Raw genomic sequence first — 21,801 nt, 5'->3', positions numbered from 1 at the left:
ATATCTCACAACAATATATTGTTGCGGAGAAAATCCATTTCCTCGCAGCTACTAAGAAGATTGCAGCTAAGCTCAGAGGGAACAGGAAAACCTGAGGTGGGTGGCAGATGACCCTACTAATCAAAAAGTCCGGGCGCTTCGACCCAATGAGACCCGGATCCGCTCCACTACTGGCAGGATGTTGGTGCGATAAAAGCCTTGGCTGGACGCACCACAAAAGGCAATGAAATACAACGTGTAGCAGCAGGCCTGTGGCAGTTTTATGCTGAACCCAATACAGTGGACTGATTCACGACATTAGTCACTGTCTGGTGGCAATACTATTTTTCTAGCTATGATGTGCCCGTAGACCTGATGTGCAGCACATTCCTAAACATAGTTTTAAAGAAGTTCCGCTGAGCTCCATGAAGCTTCCTTTCCATGAAGTGGAAAGCAGAGCCTTGCAGCCTCCATCTGAAATGAACACACCTATCAAATTTGCCAGTAAATTCTAGTCCAACATTCTGGTCCAACAATATACTTTTTTGAGGCGGGGGGGGGGGGGGGGACCAGAACTCTACACGGTATTCCAGGAGGGTTACGCCGAAGATTTGTCAGTGTTATGTGCTGATTAGGTCCAGGTTTTTCCGTACTCTTGCGCGTTGGAGCGTCTCTGTGGAGAGCAGCCTTGCCTTCCAGATGTGTTGGACGGCAGCGCCCATCATTCCCAGCCAGCACGGCGCTAGGAATGCTGGGAGCTGTGGTCCACTACCTCTGGAGGGCCCCGGGTTAGACTGCGTTGGTGTGTGGAAATTCTACCCCTAGTGGCAGCAAGGCCAAGCTGCGCCTCATGGGCTTCTCCCCGCCCTCCCAGCGCCGGTTCTGCCAGCGAAGGCTTAAAGGCGGAGGGTGGGAAGCGGTGGGAGGGGCGCGATCCGGTCTGGCGGCCTTTCATTTTGCAGAGGCTTGAAGAAAAAGCAGCCGGGTCGTCCTGCTGAGGAGCAGCGCAGGCGGGCTTTGGGGAGCAGCGGCCGTAGCCATGCCGGTAGGTGATTTCAGACGCTGGAAGCCGAGGCTCGGGTTGGGCCGGGGGCCGTGAGGCAGGGCGGCTTGAGCAGTTGCGGATGCTGCCTGCGCCCTGCCACCTCCGCCCGATGTTTCCTTACCGATGGGAAGGAAGCTCTTGGCTTTCCGCTTGGAGCTTCCTCTTCAGCGGACTCCCGGGCCCAGTTCGACGCGTGCCCCGCCCTCCCACGCTGCTGCGCCTCCTCGAAAAGGTCCTTCCATGGAGAACGTGGGCGCACTGCGTGGCGCCCCGCGAATGGATCGAGGAAAGCGGGGGGGGGGGGGGGGCGTGCAGATCGGTGCCTTGCCACGGGCTTCTCTTTGTGGCCTTGGTCAAGGTACTTAAAACGGCTTACAACAGCCTCCAAGACCGTTTTAAAAGTCTTCGTATGGGGTTTGCCCCGACGATCTGGTTGGTTTGCCCACCAGATATTTAGCATAAACTTTGCAACCGCCTTTTGACTCGAAAGCTAATACAGCTTAGGGCACAACCCTATGCATGTTTAGAGAGAGAAAAGTCCTACAGCTCTCAGCATGCTCTCGCTGGGGTATGCTAGGAGCTGTGGCACTTTTTTTCTCCCTAAACATGCACAGGAATGTGTCCTTGAATTATTTGGGCTTGCTGGTGTAGTGTGCATGCGCACTTGTCTTCGTCCCATTTCCGGAGGGGTAGCTGCGTTGTTCTCTTACAGCAAAAACAACAAGCCATCTTGTGTCACCCCAAAGGCTACCCGATTTATTATTGGGTGAACTTTTGCAGATCAGAAGGTTTGTGCTGGAACAAATGTGTTTGTCTCTAAAGTGCCACAAGACCCTTCATTAGCTTGACCGGTTTTGTATCTTACTTGGGAACCCAGTGTGGGTTTGTTAACACAACTAGTGAAATCAAATTGATAACTCCGGATTTGATTGTGGGCTGTTCATCAGGTGAAAAAGTGAAGCAAATGAAGAATGGGATGGAATGAGGAGCTAAATTGATGGACTTTCCTTCACATCTTCTGTCGGTAGGGATCAGTCTAACAGCCTTCAAGATAAGATTTGGCATAAGCCATGTGAACACTAGACCCGAGTCCTCCCCGACTGCTGCCCACACAGTGGCTAACTATGACAAGTATAATATGGTGCTTCTGTGAGGCTACAGTCACTGCTTGTTCTAGAAATGAGAGCCAGTTTCAATGTTGTACTCTGTCTCGCAGGAACACTTTGGGAATTGATACCACTGAGTACATTACATCAGAACTGCTAGTCTGTGTTGCTTTATTGGGGAGCACCTAATCCTTAAGCAGAGCCTGACAGTGGTATAGGCTCATGCTCACCGTTCTCCTCCCTCACAAGGCCAGTAATGCTTTCACGTGCTTGAAGAGTGCCCCTTCCAAAATTTTGTCCTGTGATCTTCAAGTGTTGCATCAGAGGAGATCTTGAGTCCAGACCTGCTTCTTAGGGCAAGTGGCTGGTGTAAATCAGCCTCTGGATCAATCTTTCGACTACGTTTAGTGAAAGTAGAAGTGATGTGAATCCTTTGAAAGATCCTAGCAGTTTGGCCTCACTCATGGCGTTGTGGGTTGCACCCATCTCTGTTTATCCCTTCCCCAAAGTGTATCTGGATTCCAGGTCGATCTGCAGTTTCAGACCTGTGAACTGCATCTGTAGTGGTACCAGGAAAAACCAGTTAGTCATTCAAAGGCTGACTCTGTATTCCTCCACTGCTTGTAGGCTCTAGTAACAGTACGCAAGAGACACGTAACTCTCCTAGGGCTGAGCTGTTTACAAAGGATGCAGTGTTTTGCTAATCTTATCAACCTGGGACTGGTTAATGCTTCACACAGTGAAGGGATAGAGCAGCCCTCCCCAACCTAGAGACTTTTGGACTTCAACTCCCATCCACCCCAGCCAGCATGGCCAAGGGTCAGGAATTCTGGTAGTCCAGCCTTCCCCAACCTGGTGCCCTTTGGATGTTTTGGGCTACAGCTCCCGTTCCTGACCATTGGCCATGCTGGCTGGGGCTGATGGGAACTGAAGTCCAAAATATCTGGAAGGTGCCAGATTGGAGAAGCCTCATATGGAATACCATTAACCTTTCTAGTAAAAAATTCTAAGGGGGTACTAATGGTAATTAGCCAGCTAGTCCTTAGAGTTCAGACACTACAAGCAGTACAAGAAAAAATCTTTGGGGCTGTAATCTAGCACTTCAGAAAAATACTGCAGTTATTCATTTATTTTGTTTACCTGTAAGAATTTACAGAAATTGCAGATCTATCTTTTCCCAAACACTTTCAGGCAGTATTATATACCCTGGAAGAATGGTCAATGTTCTAAAACTATTTTAAATGGGAAACATTTTATAGTAAGAAAGAAATCCCACTGTGGTTTGTTTGTTTGTTTGTTTACTATAAATTAGGATTTCCCCCCCAAAAAATTTCAGTATTGTAAGGTGGGGGTGGGGTTTAAGCAAGGTTAAACTTACAATTGAATACAAGTTAAATCTGTACTTATCTCTTAGAACAGAATCAATGGCCCTCTATCAAACAAGTTAAATTAAGGCCTGCTCTTTTGTGTAAGCAAAGAGCCATATGAAATATATATTCTGAGGTCAAGGGTTATAAATATGGTGATAGATAGATAGATAGATAGATAGATAGATAGATAGATAGATAATGGACTTGATGCTGGGGTGGGGGCATGACATAGCAAACCATCACAGCTGCTAGGGTCAAGATCTTGGTAAGAGGATCACCCAGTATGCCAGCCTTCCCCACCCTGGTGCCCTCCAGATGTGTTGGCAATGCCTGTTGTGTCTGGGGATCCTGGGGGTTGTATTCTAACACATCTAGAGGACATCAGGGTGGGGAAGGCTGCTCTATGCCTACCTAGATAATCTGATAACTATTTTAGCTCTGCAGTTTCCTCTGGTCCCTTGTTATGAGTGTTTCCTTTCTATAAACAAAGAGATTTCCTTTTCATTTTGGGGAGATAAGCTGTTCTGTCCAGTAGCCAAGCACCAATTCTTGCTTCTGTAAAATTCTGTGCCCTTCGTTGTGTCTAAAACAGACATTATGTGCTAGCGTGTTTTTGAGCACAACTTCTGGATTGTTCGTCTGCTTTATGTTACTGGTGTGGGATTGAGATTGGGGCAAGGCAGGAAAGAGAGCAAAAGTGAAACAGAAAGCATTAACAGAAAGAAGTAGAATAAATATTATATTTAGTTGTGCATTACTTAATTGGCATGCAATATTGTTTAGGAAACGTATGGATAACCAATAGAATTTCCTAAATAAGTCTTCCCTTGTCCACCTTGGTGATTTAAATCAGCTTGATTTTAAATCCGTTCACTGTAATTGACAGAAACAAGAAAACTGTTTTGGCTGACAATATATTTTTAAAGAAAAGACATCTACAATTTGGCCCCAATATGGTAGCAATTGATATTGACATGCTTGTGCTCTATGGAGCACAGATTTATGAATACTCTAATATGTACTTGAAGTTGTGTTTTGCAAAGATTTTGAACGTGCTGCGGGGCAAGCACTCCCAAAACCAAGCTGTCCATGTCAAGCTTTGATATTAGCCTATTGACTTGTTTTTATTGCTTTGTCACACAGTTGCTCAGTGAGATCTGTTTCAATGGCCTCCCCAAACTTTATTCTGGTGATTTCAGAAACACGAGTTCTTCGTAGACATGACCTGTGAAGGGTGCTCCAACGCTGTCACCCGTGTTCTCAACAAGCTGGGAGGTGAGTGTTATGTAGCAGTCTCGAGTGCCTGAACACTTGAGGCTTCTTGGAGTTTGTTTTGTGCTTAAAGTACTCCTGCTTATATTGGATGCGAAGCAAAAGATCACCTTGCTGGAGGTATAGGCCTCTTGCATTGCACACTAAGCCCTTTATCTGCTTTAAGTACAGCTAAGTATTATCTTGCTGAAATGTGTAACCAGCCTTCCCAAACCTGGTGCCCTCCAAATATGGTTGACTACAGCTCCCAGCATCCCCAGCCAGCATGTTGTAGCATGGGAGTTGTAGTCCAACACATCTGGAGGGCACCAGGTTGGGAAAGGCTGTGTTCGACAGTCATCTCCTTGCAACTTGGATTGCAGTTGTCAGAACAGTGATTTCTTTTCCCGACTTACATGCTGATGATTATACTCATACCTGCATATACATGAGCTCACTTAAACTTAAAAGATCTCCTTTCCAGTGCAGACGTTAACTTCATTCCCTGCTGCAGCTAAAGTAGCAGATACTTCATGCAAGTAGTTGGTCAGTAACTAATTATTGATTGTTGATAAGTGAATGTTTAAGTTGCATCCCATGACTCTTGGCGAGGGAGTGTAGAGTGTCCCACATGATTGGCACATTTCCTCTTCTAGACTATAACAAATCGTCCAGTAAAGTTTATTCTGTTCACAACATCAAAGGCTTCATCCTACACTCATTTAAATTATTGATAGTTCTGTGTAACTCTAGTCGCTTCTACAGGAAGAGATATGAATCTCCAGCTATCTTTAATCTCTTACCAAGATTCTAATCTTCTCCTGCCGTAAGTGTTGTAAGGCACTGGAGGATATCCTGAACAAGGGACACTTCACACACTAAGGCTTTCCTACACAGAAGTTCCATCCCTGTTGGGAATTATGTGAAACCCTTATGTCTCACAGTCATATGCGTTTCATTCCAGGAACATGCACTGAGAAGCTGCATGTTACTTGTTGTGTATGTGTACATGGTGAATGGCTAATATGGATTACAACCGGCCATTGTGGACATTCACCATTCCTCATGGAGAATGTGCACATCATCTGTCCATGAAGAGGGAATTGTGCACATTTCCCCATCAGTATACATACTCTCCAAAAGGCCTTGGGGAATGTGTATATTTCAACAAGGCTTTGTACTTTCTTCAGGTATTATGCATGATCTCTGAGAGGCCCTGTGGACTGGGCATATCTCAACAGCATTGTGTACATTCTCTGGGCAGTATGTATAGTTTCCAAGCAACACTGGGGAAAGTGTATACTTCAGCATAATCTGATCATAATTTTGTACTTTACCCGTGCAATAAGTATTATCTCCAAGCAATCTTGAAGAATGTGGAGAAATCAGCAACGTAGCCCTGTGTCCTCAAGCCTGTCGATACCGGTTGTAGAATGAGGTGCTAGCATGGACCACGCTATTTCAGATTCCACGTAGTAGGTTATATTTTTGAACACTCCTCTGTGTGAAAACCATATTAGAAAAGTTGCACAATAAGGAGCAGACTGGACTAATCTTTTCCCCTTGATGTGCTACTTTTTAACTTGCAGATATATATAATATAATGTTGGGGAAGAATTCAAAATGGTATCCCCATTTTTCAATAGGCTCACTCTGTCTCCTTAAACTTCTGTCACCTCATTCTGCTGCATGTATATTCCAGGACTTTCTTGCCCATCATTGCAATGTTTTAAAGCAGGGGTGGGCAACTTCTGGCCCTCCAGATGTTTTGCCTCACACATCCCTAGCCAGCATAGCAAAATGAGGAGGGAGCTGTAGGCTAAAATATTTGGAGAGCCACAAGTTGCTCTCCTGTAAGATTCCAGGACAAGATGCAGGGCTTGTTGCCACAAAGCAATCAGTCTGGCTGGGAACAACCATAGACTGATGAGGGAAGTGGGGGGAAAGCCTGAGCTCTCTTGCGAGACTCTGTACAGCCAGCTCTCTAAGAAAAGTGTTGACCATTGGAAAGCAAGGTGCAGAGTGATTTTTTTTATATCCATTCTTGTCTACAGAGGTTTAACTTTCTTTTCTCTAAGCCCCAAACAGCAGGTTATTTTACTGAAGAACAAAACATTGGAGCCTTGAAAATACTGCCTCTGGCACGCTCGTCACTTCTGCTTTCTGTGAACAACATACTATCACCCTGTTGGTAGGTTGTTACCATGATGTCCGAACCCAGACACTCTGGGTTGTTTAGGGATTAAACAACTCAGAGTGTCCAGGCTTGGATGTCATGAGAACAACCTATGAATGGGGCGATTGTAGGTTGTTAATTGAAAGCAGAAGCGATGTGCACTCACTCACTCCTGCTAGATTTCAGAAATTTGAGGGTTAATCCAAGATAGCTACTAGTCCTGATGGCAATGTGCTACCTCCAGAACCAGTAACAGTAAGCCTATGCACTCCAGTTTCTGGGGAACATGGGTGGGAGGGTGTTGTTGCGCTCATGCCCTGCTTATGGGTTCCTGGTCAGCAGCTGGTTGGCCACCATGTGAACAGAATGCTGGACAAGATGGACCCTTGGTCTGATCCAGCATGGCTCTTCTTAAGATTGCCATTATGTGTGAACCGGCTCAAAGGGACCCTCTCTTTCCCTTAAATTAAAAAGCATGCCCTCTTAGGAGCCGGAGTTGGTATCTACAGTTAACACGCTGTTTCTGCACTTCAGTTATGGTTCAGGTTCATGCTTAAGTATTCATTGTGAGTGTTTGATTTATGAACTTGAGGAATCTTAAGTGGAGCTCTGCTCCACCGTAGGTGCAGGGAAATGCAGGCTTTTGTTATATATCTGATTACTTCATTTTGTAAGGTGCTATGTCTCCAGCAGGGGCAGGCAACCTGGTGTCTTCTAGATGTTTTGGACTATAACTCCTATAATCCCTGACTATTGGCTGTGTTGGCTGGGGCCGATGGGAGCTGAAGTCCAAAACGACATGGGAACTCCCCTCCTGGCTGTGTCTTGGCAACAGGGCACCAGGAAAGGCATGATGGAAAAAGCCGTACCTCTATCCCTGGTCTACAGCTTGTATCTGGCTTGTCTGGTGATTCTGAATAGCCCATAACGGCTCCCAAGGCACTATAGAGCTGAGAGGAGCCTAACTAGGCCTGAAGCACACTCAAGAATCCCTTGCAACAGTGTATGAATCCAATAATAAAACAACAAAAAGGCAAAAGGCAAAATAGTAACAGCAGAACTCTCTCAGGCTATATTTTTGAAAAGTAGTGTAAGAGATGTCTCAAGACCAGCAGCTCTACGAAATGTACAGCACTCTTCAAGTACCTGAAAGGTTGTCACAGAGAGGAAGGCTAGGATCTCTTCTCCATCATCCCAGAGTGCAGGACACGGAATCATGGGCTCAAGTGACAGGAAGCCAGATTCCGGCTGAACATCAGGAAAAACTTCCTGACTGTTAGAGCAATACAACAATGGAACCAATTACCTAGGGAGGTGGTGGGCTCTCCCACACTGGAGGCATTCAAGATGAGGCTGGACAGCCATCTGTCAGGGATGCGCTGACTTGGATTCCTGCATTGAGCAGGGGGTTGGACTCGATGGCTGTGTAGGCTCCTTCCAACCATACTATTCTATGGTTCTATGTGATGTGCACTCATTTCAGGGGACGGTACAGCTGCAGACAGTGATGTTGTAACCAGCGAGATTCCAGCACCCAACCAGCTTGGATTTTAAGCATGTGGCCCTTTCAAGCATGTGAAGCTGGCTAGCCGTGTTCGAAAGGGAGATAGCATATTTCTTAGCAGAGCCTCATGAAAAGAGAAGGAGTGCTGAAAACCTGAAAAAAATATCTGTCTCACTGTGAGAGCTAACTGTAAAGTTAGGAATCTGCCTTTTCCATAAGCATTGGCACTCTCCCTTCCAGACTGGAAATAGTCAGTCACAGTCAATTTATTTGGATATCACACTTTCTACAATATAAATGTTTTATATAAATTTTTTAAAATTTATTATGATGCATTTTAATGTATTTTAAGCTTTGCTTTATAAACCGCACAGACAGACAGGCAGACAGACATGGTACGCAGTATATAAATCTATTAAATACTTAAATAAAAATATTGTGTTCAAAGCAGTTCACAAAACAAACAAATAGCCATAGTTATACCACATTACAATACAACCTAATCACATTACAATACAATATGACTTTATTTATTTATTTATTTATTGCATTTATACCCTGCCTTTTTTCCTCTTGCAAGGAACCCAAGGCGGCTTACATTATCCTCCTCCTCCTCTCCATTTTATCCTCACAACAACAACCCTGTGAGGTGGGTTGGGCTGAGAGTGTGTGACTGGCCCAAAGTCACCCAGCGAGCTTCCATGGCCGAGTGGGGACTAGAACCCGGATCTCCCAGCTCCTAGTCCAACACTCTTGCCACTACACCAAACTGGCTCTTGACATATTGCAATACAACCTAAACTCAACTACGGTTCATTTAAAACATATAAAAATTTAAATAAGAGTAAGACGTACTAGTAGGTCAGCTAACAATATCCAGGGAGGTGTCTCCATGACCGATTTTCTCTAAGCCGGCTGCGTGTTGAGGTTGCTAGGGATACGTGATGTGGTGGCCATCCAGAAGCAACCCTGGAGTTTATCAGGAAAAAACCAGATTTCCTGAGACTGCTTAAAGTCCGATTCTTTTCCTTAAGTTGGGTTCTCCCCAGTATAGTTGCTGTGTGCCCCAACCCCTGCATTTACCTGGATATGCTAGCCCTACCCAGGGATGTGCCTTTCACTGTGACCCCGGTGAAGGGGTGTTTCTAGGGATGTCAGAGAATTCCGCGACGGATCTCGGTGAGGCCAAATGCCAGTGCATTCGGCCCCCCGAAATCCATCGCGGAACGGCCTGCCACCCCCCCACGGATCCCACCCGGGACGAGACTTACCTGGGGTGGATGTTCCGAATGGCGGCGGCTCCAGTGGCGGCTTCAGTGGTGGCGGAGGCAGCTGGTCTTCCGAACGGCTGCCGCCGCCGCCATTTGCAGTCTGTCTTTTTTTTTTCCCCACCATAAACGTGATAGGCTACGTAAAGACTTACATAGCCTATCACATCTGGGTTAAAAAAAAAAAGCGGACGCAAATGGCGGCGGCTACAGCCGCCACCATTTGCATTCCTTATTTTTCGCCGTCTTAGTCTACGTCAATATTGACGTAGACTAAGACGAAGAAAAGAAAGGGGAATGCAAATAGCGCCCACTACGCTATTTGCGTTCCTCTTTCTTTTCTTTGTCTTAGTCTACGTCAATATTGACGTAGACTAAGATGGCGAAAAATAAGGAACTCAAATGGTGGCGGCCGTAGCCGCCGCCATTTGCATACGCGGTTTGTTGTTGTTGTTGTTACCCAGAGCCCTCCGTGGCCGGAAAGCTGGCTGCGGACGGCCCTGACCTGGGCCTGGCTGGCTGCTCCACGGAGCCGCTGTGGAGCACAGCCGGCTGTCGAGGATTCCGGGGGGGAGGACCAGATCGCCTTCCCCCCGTCGAGGATTCCGGGGGGAGGGACGGAACACCTCCCCCCCCACCATGAACAGAATCCGCAAAAAGGTAAGTCACTTTCGTGCATCCCTAGGTGTTTCCTGTCCTTGTATTTCCCAGCACAAACCAACTGGTGTCTTCTCAGAAGTAACTCCCATTGTGGTCAATGAGGCTTGTCCCCTGAATGTTCATATCAGAATTTACCGAGATCCCCTCCAATCGAAATAGCACATTTTAAAGCACTAACTCCCTAAAGGCTGTAAAGTGCTTTCTCGAAGCTGCGATTCTCCATTGTTTGGTTTAGCGCCATTCAGAAGTAACTACTTCCACCTTCGATCATCCGAATCCTGCGCAGCATCGGGTTAGAAAGGGGACTGGTTTCCCATCTGTTTCCCCTTCCTGTCTTTCTGAGCACAAACATGCATGAATTCTCAAGAGTAACTCCCATTGTGGTCAATGAGGCTTGTCCCCGAACTGCACACTCCCAAGATTCCCATGAATCAAAATAACACATTTAGAGAGCCTTAATGTGAGAGCTTCGGTTGATCGCAGCAGGATATCTACAATACAATGTTTCTTTCATGATTGGGGGGGGTGGGGAGAGAGAGAGTGTGATTTCTGTGGCTACAGGGGAGGAAACCTCCCAGGATCTTATGAAAGGAGAAAGGGGGAAGAGTTGTGGTGGGGGCGGGGAGCCTCTCTTATTGGTTGAGCAATCCCTGAAAGTCAGGTGACATTCACTCCAACACCCCCCACACCTGGAAGTATGTTCTCTGAAGCGGCTGCGATACACTTGCTTGTGGTGCTCTGTGCAGACCAAAGCCTTGAACAATCCAGGCAAGCCACGATTGGCTTCTCCTTCCATCTCCTTCCATTATCCTGGAGAAATGCCCCCAGTACTAATTACATATACTAAACAGTTCACGTTAAGAGGCCTAGCAATAAGGCAGGCCAATAAGATTTTGCTGTCAAACTCGCAGCGAAAAAGGGAAAAACAAACAAACTACAAGGCACTTTAACCAGCCCACCCTCAAGCAGCAGAAAGAGACCCTGGTCTCACCAGGGTGCCATGTCTTGGGCCAAGAAAGGGCACCCTCATATTTATTTATGACATTTCTGTACTGCCCAATAGCTGAAGCTCTCTGGGCGGTTCACAACATCCCCGCAGTTAAGTCCCTTCTGGCTTTCTCAGAAGCAGAACACCAGGAGAGGCAAGATGGGAAAAGTCTCTCCCTAGGCAGATGTCCCCAAGCTGTCCTGGAGACAGCACAAACACCTAACACACACACACACACACACACACACACCAAAACATGGCAACAGCTTTCTTATGAAAACTCCAAGGGCTGGGCGTGTGACAAGGCAGGTTTGCCCAGATGGCAAACAGAGTCTCTCTCTTTGTGAATATAATATATGATGGTTAAAAACAAGCAGTCTTTAAAAAAAAACAACAACAACAACCCTACATGTTAAAACATCTGCTGACATATATGTTTCTTGGGTAGGAATCCATCTTGCAACAAATCAGATGGTTGTTTGGTCCATTTAGCTCAGTATTGTTTGCAACAACCTTTCCCAACCTGGTGCGTTCCAGATATGCTGGACCCACCCAAAAGACCTGGAGGGCTGCCCTAGTCTCATACAAGCCTGTGCTCACTGGAGATGATGGTAATTTTAGTCAAGCACATCTGGAGGGCACCAGGTTCAGGAAGGCTGGTCTACCCTGGGCTGGCAGCAGCTCTCTAGGTAGCAGAGAGGAGAGTAGAAAGGCAGTGGTCTTTCCCAGCCCTACCGGGGTCATTTTGCATGAAAAGCACATGCTCTACCACCGAGCCACAGCCCTGTCATCCCCTAACCAGTGTCATGGACGATCATATATCCTGTCCGTTGATTTGCCATTGCAGACTAGCATTCATTCAAGAAGTTGTAAGAAGGACTCGTGGGATCTGTTGAATTCTCTACTTCCAAGCATTCTCAGGGCTCCTATTGTATCTTCAGGTGTTCAGTTTGAAATTGACCTACCCAACAAGAAAGTGAGTATCGATTCAGAGCACAATGTCGACACCTTGTTGGATACACTGAAGAAAACGGGGAAAGATGCCTCCTATCTTGGAGAGAAGTAACCACCTAGGAAGGCTTTGCTGGTGGGGCTGCTGTGCTGCAGGAAAGGTCAGTTGCCAGAAATATTCTAAAACATTGTGAAGAGGAGAACTATATTTCATGTGAAATGAGCTGAAAACGGCAGTCGCACATAGTAAACAAAACGTGAAGTCATCTTACTAAAACTTTCCCCCGTCCATTCACTTCATTGACTTAAATGAACTGAGGGCAGGGAAACTCAAAACCAGATGCCTTTGTGCCATATTTTCTCTTCTGCTAAATATTATCAGGGATGGACAGATCCTGTGATGTAGTGGTGTTGAGCCTAAGACCTGCAGTCTCAAATCCGGCCCATGGTGGTTCCCCAGGTGGCCCCACCCCCTTTCCCTCAACCACCAATCATTTGGTGGTTTCCCAGCTTTTGCTACCCGGCTTTGTTTAAAGGTCTACACACATGTGGACACAGCTGTGGAATTCCAAAATCCATATTGGTGTAGCACCTTTATTAGGCCAACCAAAAGATCACAAAAAACCTGCAAGCTTTCAAGATCTCCAGATCTCTTAATCAGGCAAAAAAGTTACAAAGAGTTTGGTGGCAGGGTAGGGCAGGGAGAAATGGGGAGAGGAAAAACCCTGACTTGATGGTGAAATCACAGTGCCTGCATGTTGAGAGTACCCAGATGGAGAGGGGGAGGAGGATTCTGCAGGTGATCAAATTAGTCTCTGCAGGTCATGTGATGGTTACAGGGTTGGAGCTGCTGGGAGCAAGAAAGGGAAAAATGTTGGATCCCCCATTTTGGAAATGTAAAATCTAGCTGTTATACAGACGTGCTTCCAAAATGGGGGGATCTGAGTTTGTTTGGCTGAATAAAGGTATTACAGTAATATTAATTTGGGGATTTTTCTTATGGTCAACCCAGCCACCTTTGCGGGGGGGGGGGGGAGGTGATTTGTTTTTTAGCTGTGGAATTGTGTGTACAGTACCCATTTACCCCATCTAAGAATACACACCTGGGAGCCTATATCTGGATTGGGCCATATAGATTTTCAAAGAGGGAGAGACTGCACACAGTACTCTTGAGCTGTTGTTGGCCACAGCTCACTTTTCGGTCTCACTGTGGTCTCTAGCAAAAATTGGTTGTACAGGCTTCTGTAGTACTTCAAGTAGTACACTGGGGGGAGAACCAAGGTAACCCCCAGCAGCATGACAAGGACTGCCGCAATACATGTGCGTATGGTCTGATGTGACTGCTGTGGGTGCCTATTGGAGAGTTTCCCTGTTGAGGCACACACTACTTTTCCCCCGCTGTCACTCTTTCTCAATGTTGGGAACACATTTTTAAAACTGTTCTAAAATATTTTGTTTAGTTTTTTAATTATGTGAAAGGGTAAGCAGGTATCTACATGTAAAGCAGGGGGGGACAGTGTACAGCTGCCCCCTTCCTCTCAGTAGGCCCCCCTTATTTTTGAACACTTATTTTCCCCTGAGAGTAAAATTGACTAGGCCAGAAACTACTTGTGATCTCTCCAGTCAGTTTCTCCACCCCATTGATTTGTATGGAACTACCAGAAGAGGGTGCAACTAGGACTTGGGTTTGACACTCACGCTGCGAGGCTCTCCGATTATGTTTGTACAACTTGCAAGCTATCAGTGGTGGGTTTAGCTCTAGTATCGCAGTGTTGCTAAGGGGGAAATCACTTCTTTTGATCTTCAGAAATGATCTGCCTATACAGCTTGAGCTTGGGCAGAGCTGCTGGCTGTCCTGTGATTCCATCTAGGCGGGAACAACAGCAAAGGGTTGGATATATCTCTTGCAGAATGTTTTGCTCCTTGTGCACTATGAAGGTTTCAGCCACCATTGAACCTACAGTTGGTTCACACAAAAATGCTTTCTTAGGAGAACTGAGCTGGGCTCCACCCATATGTCTGCATGAGAGCCAGTGTGGTGCAGTGGCGAGAGTGTTGGACTGGAAGTTGGGAGATCCGGGCTCTAATCCCCATTCAGCCATGGAAGCTCACTGTGTGACTTTGGGCCAGTCACATACTCTCAGCCCAACCCACCTCACAGGGTTGTTGTTGTGAGGATAAAATGGAGAGGAGGAGGATAATGTAAGCCGCCTTGGGTTCCTTGCAAGAGGAAAAAAGGCGGGGTATAAATGCAATCAGTCAATCAATCAATCAATCAGAACAGAAAGTGATTCCTGGGTGTCCTTCCAAGGAAGCAGTCCTGCTGATTTAAAAAAAAAAAAATCTTGCCTGTGTAGATTGTTTGTAGTTGCTATGTTATGCCTAGGCTTTTTTGTAGTTTGCACTAATCTCTCTCTCTCTCTCTCAAAAACTTGCACCAAAGTAACTCATTCTTCACACACACCCCATTCTCTGGGTTGGATCTAATACCTAGAATAGACCCATTGAAATAAATGGAACTTGTTCCTCGTGCCTACCTTAAGTCGCATTGATTCCAGTGGGCCTGCTCTAAGTACGACAAAACCTAGATCCAACCCTCTGACTTTTGTGTATATTATGCAGTTGACTTCCTTTGCATAACCTGCTTACCTTGCACAATTTAGCTGTTGCTAATCGCTGGGCGGGAGGGGGGGATTTGCAAAGTATTGTAGCTCATCCTTTTAACCACTGGGAATCTTACTCAGCCCTCCTACCCATCCCAGCTTCTGAGTGTTTACCAAGTGTTGGCCACATTCTTTCAAGAGCTTGGTTTTAGAAAGCCACAAACTAAGCAGGTGGCTGAGAATCTCAGGATTGTGACCTCTGTCCCCAGTGTCAATATTCAAGCAGGATTGTGGAATACACACCGGCTGGGTTTTAGCGGTGGAATAATAATGGGTATAAGCAAAAGAGCATCTGTGCAGAAAGCGAGCATTCAGCCTGAACTCCTCCTTGGTTCGCTGTGATAAGAGAAAGGATAACAAGTTCTCCTTGATATTGAGGGGCAGATGTACGTTAGGAAGCTGTTGTTCTCTTCTCACACATGCAAATATGGAGAGCAAATGTGGCAGAGCTGAATTAGTAAACAAAGAAACCTCCAGTGTGTCTCCCCCCCAGTCTTATTGAACCTGTGTGCCACTTCTAGAAGGTTGGGGGCACTGTCCCATTGCACCCATGGGCAGTAGTCCCTGAGATGGTGGGTCCCCCGCCCCATCCTTTTATGTAGTACTCCTGAGCCACATACAGAGTGTTTGCCAATCATCCTGTAGCAGATATGATGGGTAGGTTAATACTGGAAGCAGAGCATCCCATCCTGTACTCTTGCTGCTACTACAGAGGGCTTTTCAGAATGGCAGCTTGTTGGCTTTTGTGGGAAATAGGATGCTGTTTTTAAAAAATATATATATCTTTTTTTTTTGCATATATAATGGGGGAAAACAACAACAGAGAAATGTCAGTTCACAGCAACATTAGTAAAAATTCAACACCCATTTCTTAAAGATACACATTGATATAAATAGTCCGTAGATCTGAATAAACATCCCAAATGAGATTGGTGACTATAGGATATATGCTAGAATGTAGAGAGAACAGTTAGATCCTCAGATCATTGAATGATAGGTGGTGGGTGTTTAACCTTGCAGTATGAGTCTCTTTGCAACTGTAAGGGCTTTCAAAATCCACTTTTGCTGTCCATCTCCTAGTCTCCACGTCACAGGAATATAATTTCAAAGTGCATGAGCATCCACAATTATCAAAGATTTTTCTAAAACAAAATTAATACGAGCAATAGCCTCCAACCAAAAAGAAGCCAACGTAAGACATGCCCACATCATACACCTCAACGAAGCACCATCCGCATTACATTGCCACTGTCTAGCAGAGCTAGCCAGCTTCTTCCTAACAAGCTGCTGTGGTGTCCAATATACACAAAACATCATTTTTGCTTAATCAATCTTTGTTCTGCTCCAGCGGTGCTCTTGTTACTGTCTTAGAGGAGGGGTGGGCAATTTGCTGCCCTCTAGATGTTTTAGCTCACAATTCCCACCAGCCCTAGCCAGCTTATCCAATGGTGAGGGATCATGGGAGTTGTAGGCCAAAACATCTGGAGGGCCACATGTTGCTCACCCCTGTCTTAGAACGTAGAATTCTTACAGTGCTAGTATTGAACTTCAAGGATTTCAGTGAATGATCTGTGTTTTTATTTCCCCCGCAGAGTCAAAAAGAAGGACGGAAAGTCCACAGATTGCTAGCAGGCCAGTGTCAAATCTGTATAGCTAGAAGGTTGACCAGTCCTGTGGCCAAAGCAAATCTTTCCCCACTTCCTTCTCATATTTGTATGCATGGTCACCAACACTAGACCTCCATCCTAGCTATGAAGTGGCTCAAAGGTGGGACTCAAAACGCCAAACAAATGTGGGACTCAAAACGCCATTCTCCTTTTGTGCTTACTTTTCATGATTCTTCCTAGGTGAGCCAAAACTGTGCCATAAGTTGTACTGGAAGAAAATCACTACAGAAAAATGCAGACTGATCCCTATTTTGTTATAAATATTTTTATGCTACCCATCAATAAAAATTCCCAGGGCAGTTTGCATAAAGAAAATACAAAAAGAACTTTGTTACAAATGTTACAAAATGGAACAATTGGCAGAGCTAAATTAGGTCTAAAAGGCCCCGAAAGACAACAAAGTAGGCACCAGGTAGACCTCTCTGGGGTGAACATTCCACAATTGTTTCTTAGTCTATTAAATTTATATAGCACTGGCAAAAGCCCTGGGGCAGTTTACAATCCTAAAAGCCCAAAACAATAATAAAATAACAACCAATTCAATAATATAACAAAACTGTTTAAAATATTAAAGAGCCAGCAATAAAGTCAGTAATCGGAGGAACAAATTAAATATCAAGTGCTTGCTGGAAGAGGAAGATCTTAACCTGGTGGCTAAATGCATACAGTGAGGATGCCAGGCAGATCTCCCTGGGTGGGGCATTCCACAGACAGGGGGGTAGGGAGGCTACAGAGAAGGCTCTTTCCCTGGTAGAAAGAGGGGAAATCGCACCATTGTGGGCAGCAGCACCCCGAGAAAATCTTCCGAAGATGATCCTAACAGTCCAGCAGGAACATATGGTGGGAGTAATTGGGGTGACACCACTGAGAAGGCGCTCTCTCTCTCTCCCCCTCTCCCCCCCGGCAGCTGCCATACTTTCGACAGCAGGGTCACCCAGAGGAGGTACTGGAGTCGTTAATGAACAAGTAGGCACAAATGGAGAAAGATTGTCTTTCATGTCTTCTTTGAAGACTATAAAGTGCTTTAAAACCAGCAATTTGAATTGGGCCTGGAAACAGATTGGAAGCCAGTGCAGCTGGCATAGCACAGGGGTAGTGTAACCCTAATGCTCAGTCCCACTTAGCAACCTAGCAGCTGCATTCTGAACTCACTTTCTGGACCGCCTTTAAAGCCAGCCTCACACAGTATGCATTAACAGTAGCCTTAACTGAAGGCTACCAGTTCATGGATCGCTAAAGCCAGGCTATATCCAGGTACATCTGCAGCCTGTAAACACACCCTGCACCATAGAAGTCACCTGTGCCCCCAGTGACAAAGATGGATCAAGGAGCACCTCCAAGCTGCAAACCAGCATGCTAGTGTGGTGTAGTGATCAGAGGACAAGAAAGACCCGGATTCAAAACCCTGCTTAGCCAAGAAGCTCACTGGGTGCCCTCTAGCCAGTCACTGTCTCTCAGCCTAACTTACCTCACAGGGTTGCTGTGAGGATAAAAAGAGGGGAAGAACCAAGTCTGCCCCCTTGAGATCCTTGGAGGAAATGTGGGAGATAAATGTAAGAAAATGAATAATGAACCTGTTCCTTCGGGGGGAGTGTGCCACTGTCTAATACAGGATGAATACCACTCCCCTGGGTAGTCAAGCCATCCACTCACAGTACCTGTTACTTATCTGGACTGAGCACATTACAAGCCACGATGCATGCTTTGTGGCTGGATTTAGCGGGGGGGAGCGCACAAGTTGTGGTAGCCTGAAATAAATGGGTGAGGGCCCCAAAAAGCAGCCTTTGCTTAAAGCTGAAATTGCAATATTCAGAAACCAGTAGAAGTAGATTTCAACCTGCCAGGATACTCCGTTACTGACCTTAAGGTGAGTAGTCCAAAGGAATGTCATAGGGGAAATTCCAGTGTGAAACTGCTGAACTACAATTAATTGAGAAAGTTAGTTCTATTCATTTGGGCCTGGATAGAGACAATAGCTTTCTATCCCACTACAGGTGTTAATTTACTGACCAATGCTAAGATGATTGCGTTCATGAATTACTGCTGTTGTGAAAGGTCCCCGGGCTTATTTTGCATACATGTAAGCTCTTATTGAACTGTCACGGACTGTACTTTCTGCATGTCATTGCCATTAACTCCAACTATATTCATATTCCTTTTGTACCCATGTGCATGCAGATCTGCCAATTGAAGATTGCACTTCATGCATCTGATAAAGTGGACTGCACTTTAATAAACTTGGACTGCAGTATAATAAACTTAGCAGTCTTTAAAGTGTCACCGGACTCTTTATTGTGTTTGCTTAAAGCTGATGTCCTTCGTGGTTCCACCAGCAGGTGGTGGTGTTGTCTAACTCTCTTTGCACTTCCTTGATTTTTGCAGGGAGGCATAAGATGGCTTCAGTAAGAAGGCAGCTGTTTACACTTCTGTCAATCCTCTTCCTTTGACCGCACTTGCCCTGCCAGATGTTGGAAAAGAGAGAAAGGGTGCGAAGAAGATTGCTTTTCGTGGGGAAAGGACTAAGAGAAACCTTGACCACAGATGTTCCAAGTCATCTCCTGCAAATGTAGTGCTTATGCATTCTTCTTATTGGCCTTATAATAAAAGAAAGAGCTGCTTTGATTTTCAAGTAAATACTGTGGCTCTTGATGTATTTCTTTAAGTTTTTGCTCAGGTATGGGGGAAAGTAGTTGGTATTTAAAACAGAATACCAACCTGGGCTTAAGTCATTCAAACCCACCATTATGGTAATACTCTAAGGACACGATCCTATGGGATGGCCACAGACCTCTGAACTTGGAGGCTTATGGCCATCCAATTCAGAGGAGAAGGAGGAGTGGAGGAGGTGATCTTTGCCTCTGTGCTCCCTCCGCTCTGAATTTTAGCTAAATGGGCTGGGGCCAGATCATATCCCTGCTTCCGCAGTCCCCTCCCCACCCACCAGCATGCCCCCTTTCTGTCCTCTCCGAGGTCGCCCTTGCGAGCTCAGAGATGAGAGGCAGCCAGTGCAGTTCTCTCCACGCCAGCTTCGAGGGGGATGGGGAGGGGAGCTTGGACTGCTGGGTTTGAGGTTGGAGCTCTGTCTCCATCCTTGGATCCAGGAATCTGAAGTATCCCATGACCCCCCAGTCTCTGTCTAGGGTCCATAGGATTGCTCTTCCCAGGGATGTACAGAGCCCTGCTGGGTTACACTGTTGGGTGCCAACACACGATATATTTGTCTTGGTCCAAAATTAGAGTGGCATGTGTCGCAGAGAGAACCAAGGAGTCCTGGGTTCAAATCCTGTATTATGTGTGGCCCTTACTGAGTAGCCTTAGACAAGCTGCTATTTCTTCAGCCTAACCCACCTGCCAGACAGGGCCTGCCCAAGTTAGACAGATAGATAGATTACTTTATTATCCTTTGTTTTATCTGTGGATGATATTTCTATACCGCCTTTCTGAAGATAACCAAGGCAGTTTATGAATGATTCAAAAGATAAAACAGTCAAATAAAAACATAAGTAAAACACTAAAACCAGCCTTACAAATCATAATAATTATAAAAGAAAAGTTTAAAAGGCATGTTTTGGCCCCCTTCCTGAATTCAGAGAGAGTGGGGACCAGTTGCAACTCCAAAGGAAGGGTGTTCCTGAGTTTGGGAGCAACACAGGAAAAAGCCCTTTCCCGTGTGCGCAGCAAGGCCTCTGAAAGCAGGAGTGACTTCAAAGGGTTCTCTCCTGCTGGTCTTAATAACCGAGCTGGTTCATGCTGAGACCCTCAGATAAACAGGCTCTAAGCTGTTTTGAGCTTTAAAGGTTAAAACTGACTCCTTGAATTGAGCCCGGAAAACAGTTGGCAAGCAGTGCAGATTTTTCAATGTTAGGGTGAGTTGATCACGCTACCGTGCCTAGCTGCTGCATTTTGCACCAACTGAAGCTTCCAGAGGCTCTTCCAGGGCAGCCCCATGTAGAGCGCATTCCAGTAGTCTAACCATAATATAACCAGGGCATTGATCATTGTTCCCAAATTGTGCTGCCTGAGGCAAAGGACAAGATGGTCTGTCCACCCTGCCCCTTCATTTCAAGTACAAAAGCTTACTGGATTGGCAGTTTAATTTTATTTCAACGCTGGTGACAGGTTAATGTTCTCCACTGCATTCGAGGGCAGCAGACTAGCTTATGGGGAACAGAGCAGGCAGTGTGGCAAACACAGCTCTGTCTTCCAGTACTAATCTGCCCACATGATGAAATTTGAGGCCCTACCTGCAGGCCTGTAAGTGCAATTAAGATGGTAAGTGCAAGGGATGGGACTTCTCAGTAGTAGCCCCCATTTTATGGAATTTTGTTCCAATTGATGTCTGCCAAGCCCCAGCAGGGCCTTGAAGAGGGCCCTAAAGACTCACCTTGGCCTATAATTGAGTTAGCATTGTGCTGGGGCCATTGTGCATATTTATTTATTTATTCATTTCATTTCTATACCGCCCAATACCCGAAGCTCTCTGGGCAGTTCACAAAAATTAAAACCGAACAGCACACAATAAAACAATTTAAAATATATAGAAAATTAAGACCACAATATAACAATACAACCACAATCAAACCTAGCAGCAGTGCAGGAGTTTAAAATACAGATTTAAAACAACAAAGCTAAAAGTTTAGAAAGCTAAAATGCCTGGGAAAATAAAAAGGTCTTCACCTGATGCCGAAAGGAATACAATGTAGGTGCCAGGCGAACCTCACTAGGGAGCTCATTCCAGAGACGGGGTGCCACAGCAGAAAAAGCCCTCCTCCCAGTAGCCACCCGCCTCACTTCCTTTGGCAGGGGCTCATGGAGAAGGGCCGCTGACAAAGATCTTAAGGTCCAGGCAGGCACATATGGAAGGAGGTGATCCTTCAGATAACCTGGCCCCAAGCCATTAAGGGCTTTAAATGTTAATACCAGCACTTTGAATCGGGCCCGGAAATGGACTGGCAGCCAGTGCAACTGAAAAAGTACTGCTGTAATATGAGCTCACAGGCCAGTCCCTGTTAACAATCTTGCTGCCCTATTTTGGACCAGCTGAAGTTTCCAGACTATTGTCAAAGGCAGCCCCACATATAACACATTGCAGTAATCCAGACGAGAATTTATCAGAGCATGGATAACTGTAGCTGGGCTATCTCTGTCCAGATAAGGGCGTAGTTGGTATACC

General features: G+C 45.8%; 1 protein-coding gene across 1 annotated transcript; it reads left to right on the top strand.

The window, feature by feature from the left end:
- Positions 1 to 927: 927 nt before the first annotated feature.
- Positions 928 to 19,262, top strand: ATOX1 (antioxidant 1 copper chaperone). The gene is made up of 4 exons (XM_084839197.1): positions 928 to 1,024; positions 4,700 to 4,775; positions 12,289 to 12,459; positions 19,011 to 19,262. Exons 1-3 carry the CDS (start codon positions 1,019 to 1,021, stop codon positions 12,411 to 12,413), a joined length of 207 nt encoding a protein of 68 aa, XP_084695323.1. The 5' UTR covers positions 928 to 1,018; the 3' UTR covers positions 12,414 to 12,459; positions 19,011 to 19,262.
- The last annotated feature ends 2,539 nt before the right edge of the window (positions 19,263 to 21,801 follow it).

The sequence above is a fragment of the Heloderma suspectum genome, chromosome 2, assembly GCF_057233095.1.
Source record: "Heloderma suspectum isolate Gila_16-S chromosome 2, 16-S_ref, whole genome shotgun sequence".
NCBI lineage: Eukaryota > Metazoa > Chordata > Lepidosauria > Squamata > Helodermatidae > Heloderma > Heloderma suspectum.
Note: the sequence above shows the minus strand (reverse complement) of the source record. Positions and strands in the feature narration are given on the sequence as shown.

Coding starts and splice junctions, on each gene's coding strand:
- ATOX1 (XM_084839197.1), top strand. Junction 4,776..12,288: donor TGTTCTCAACAAGCTGGGAG/GTGAGTGTTATG, acceptor TTGTATCTTCAG/GTGTTCAGTTTGAAATTGAC.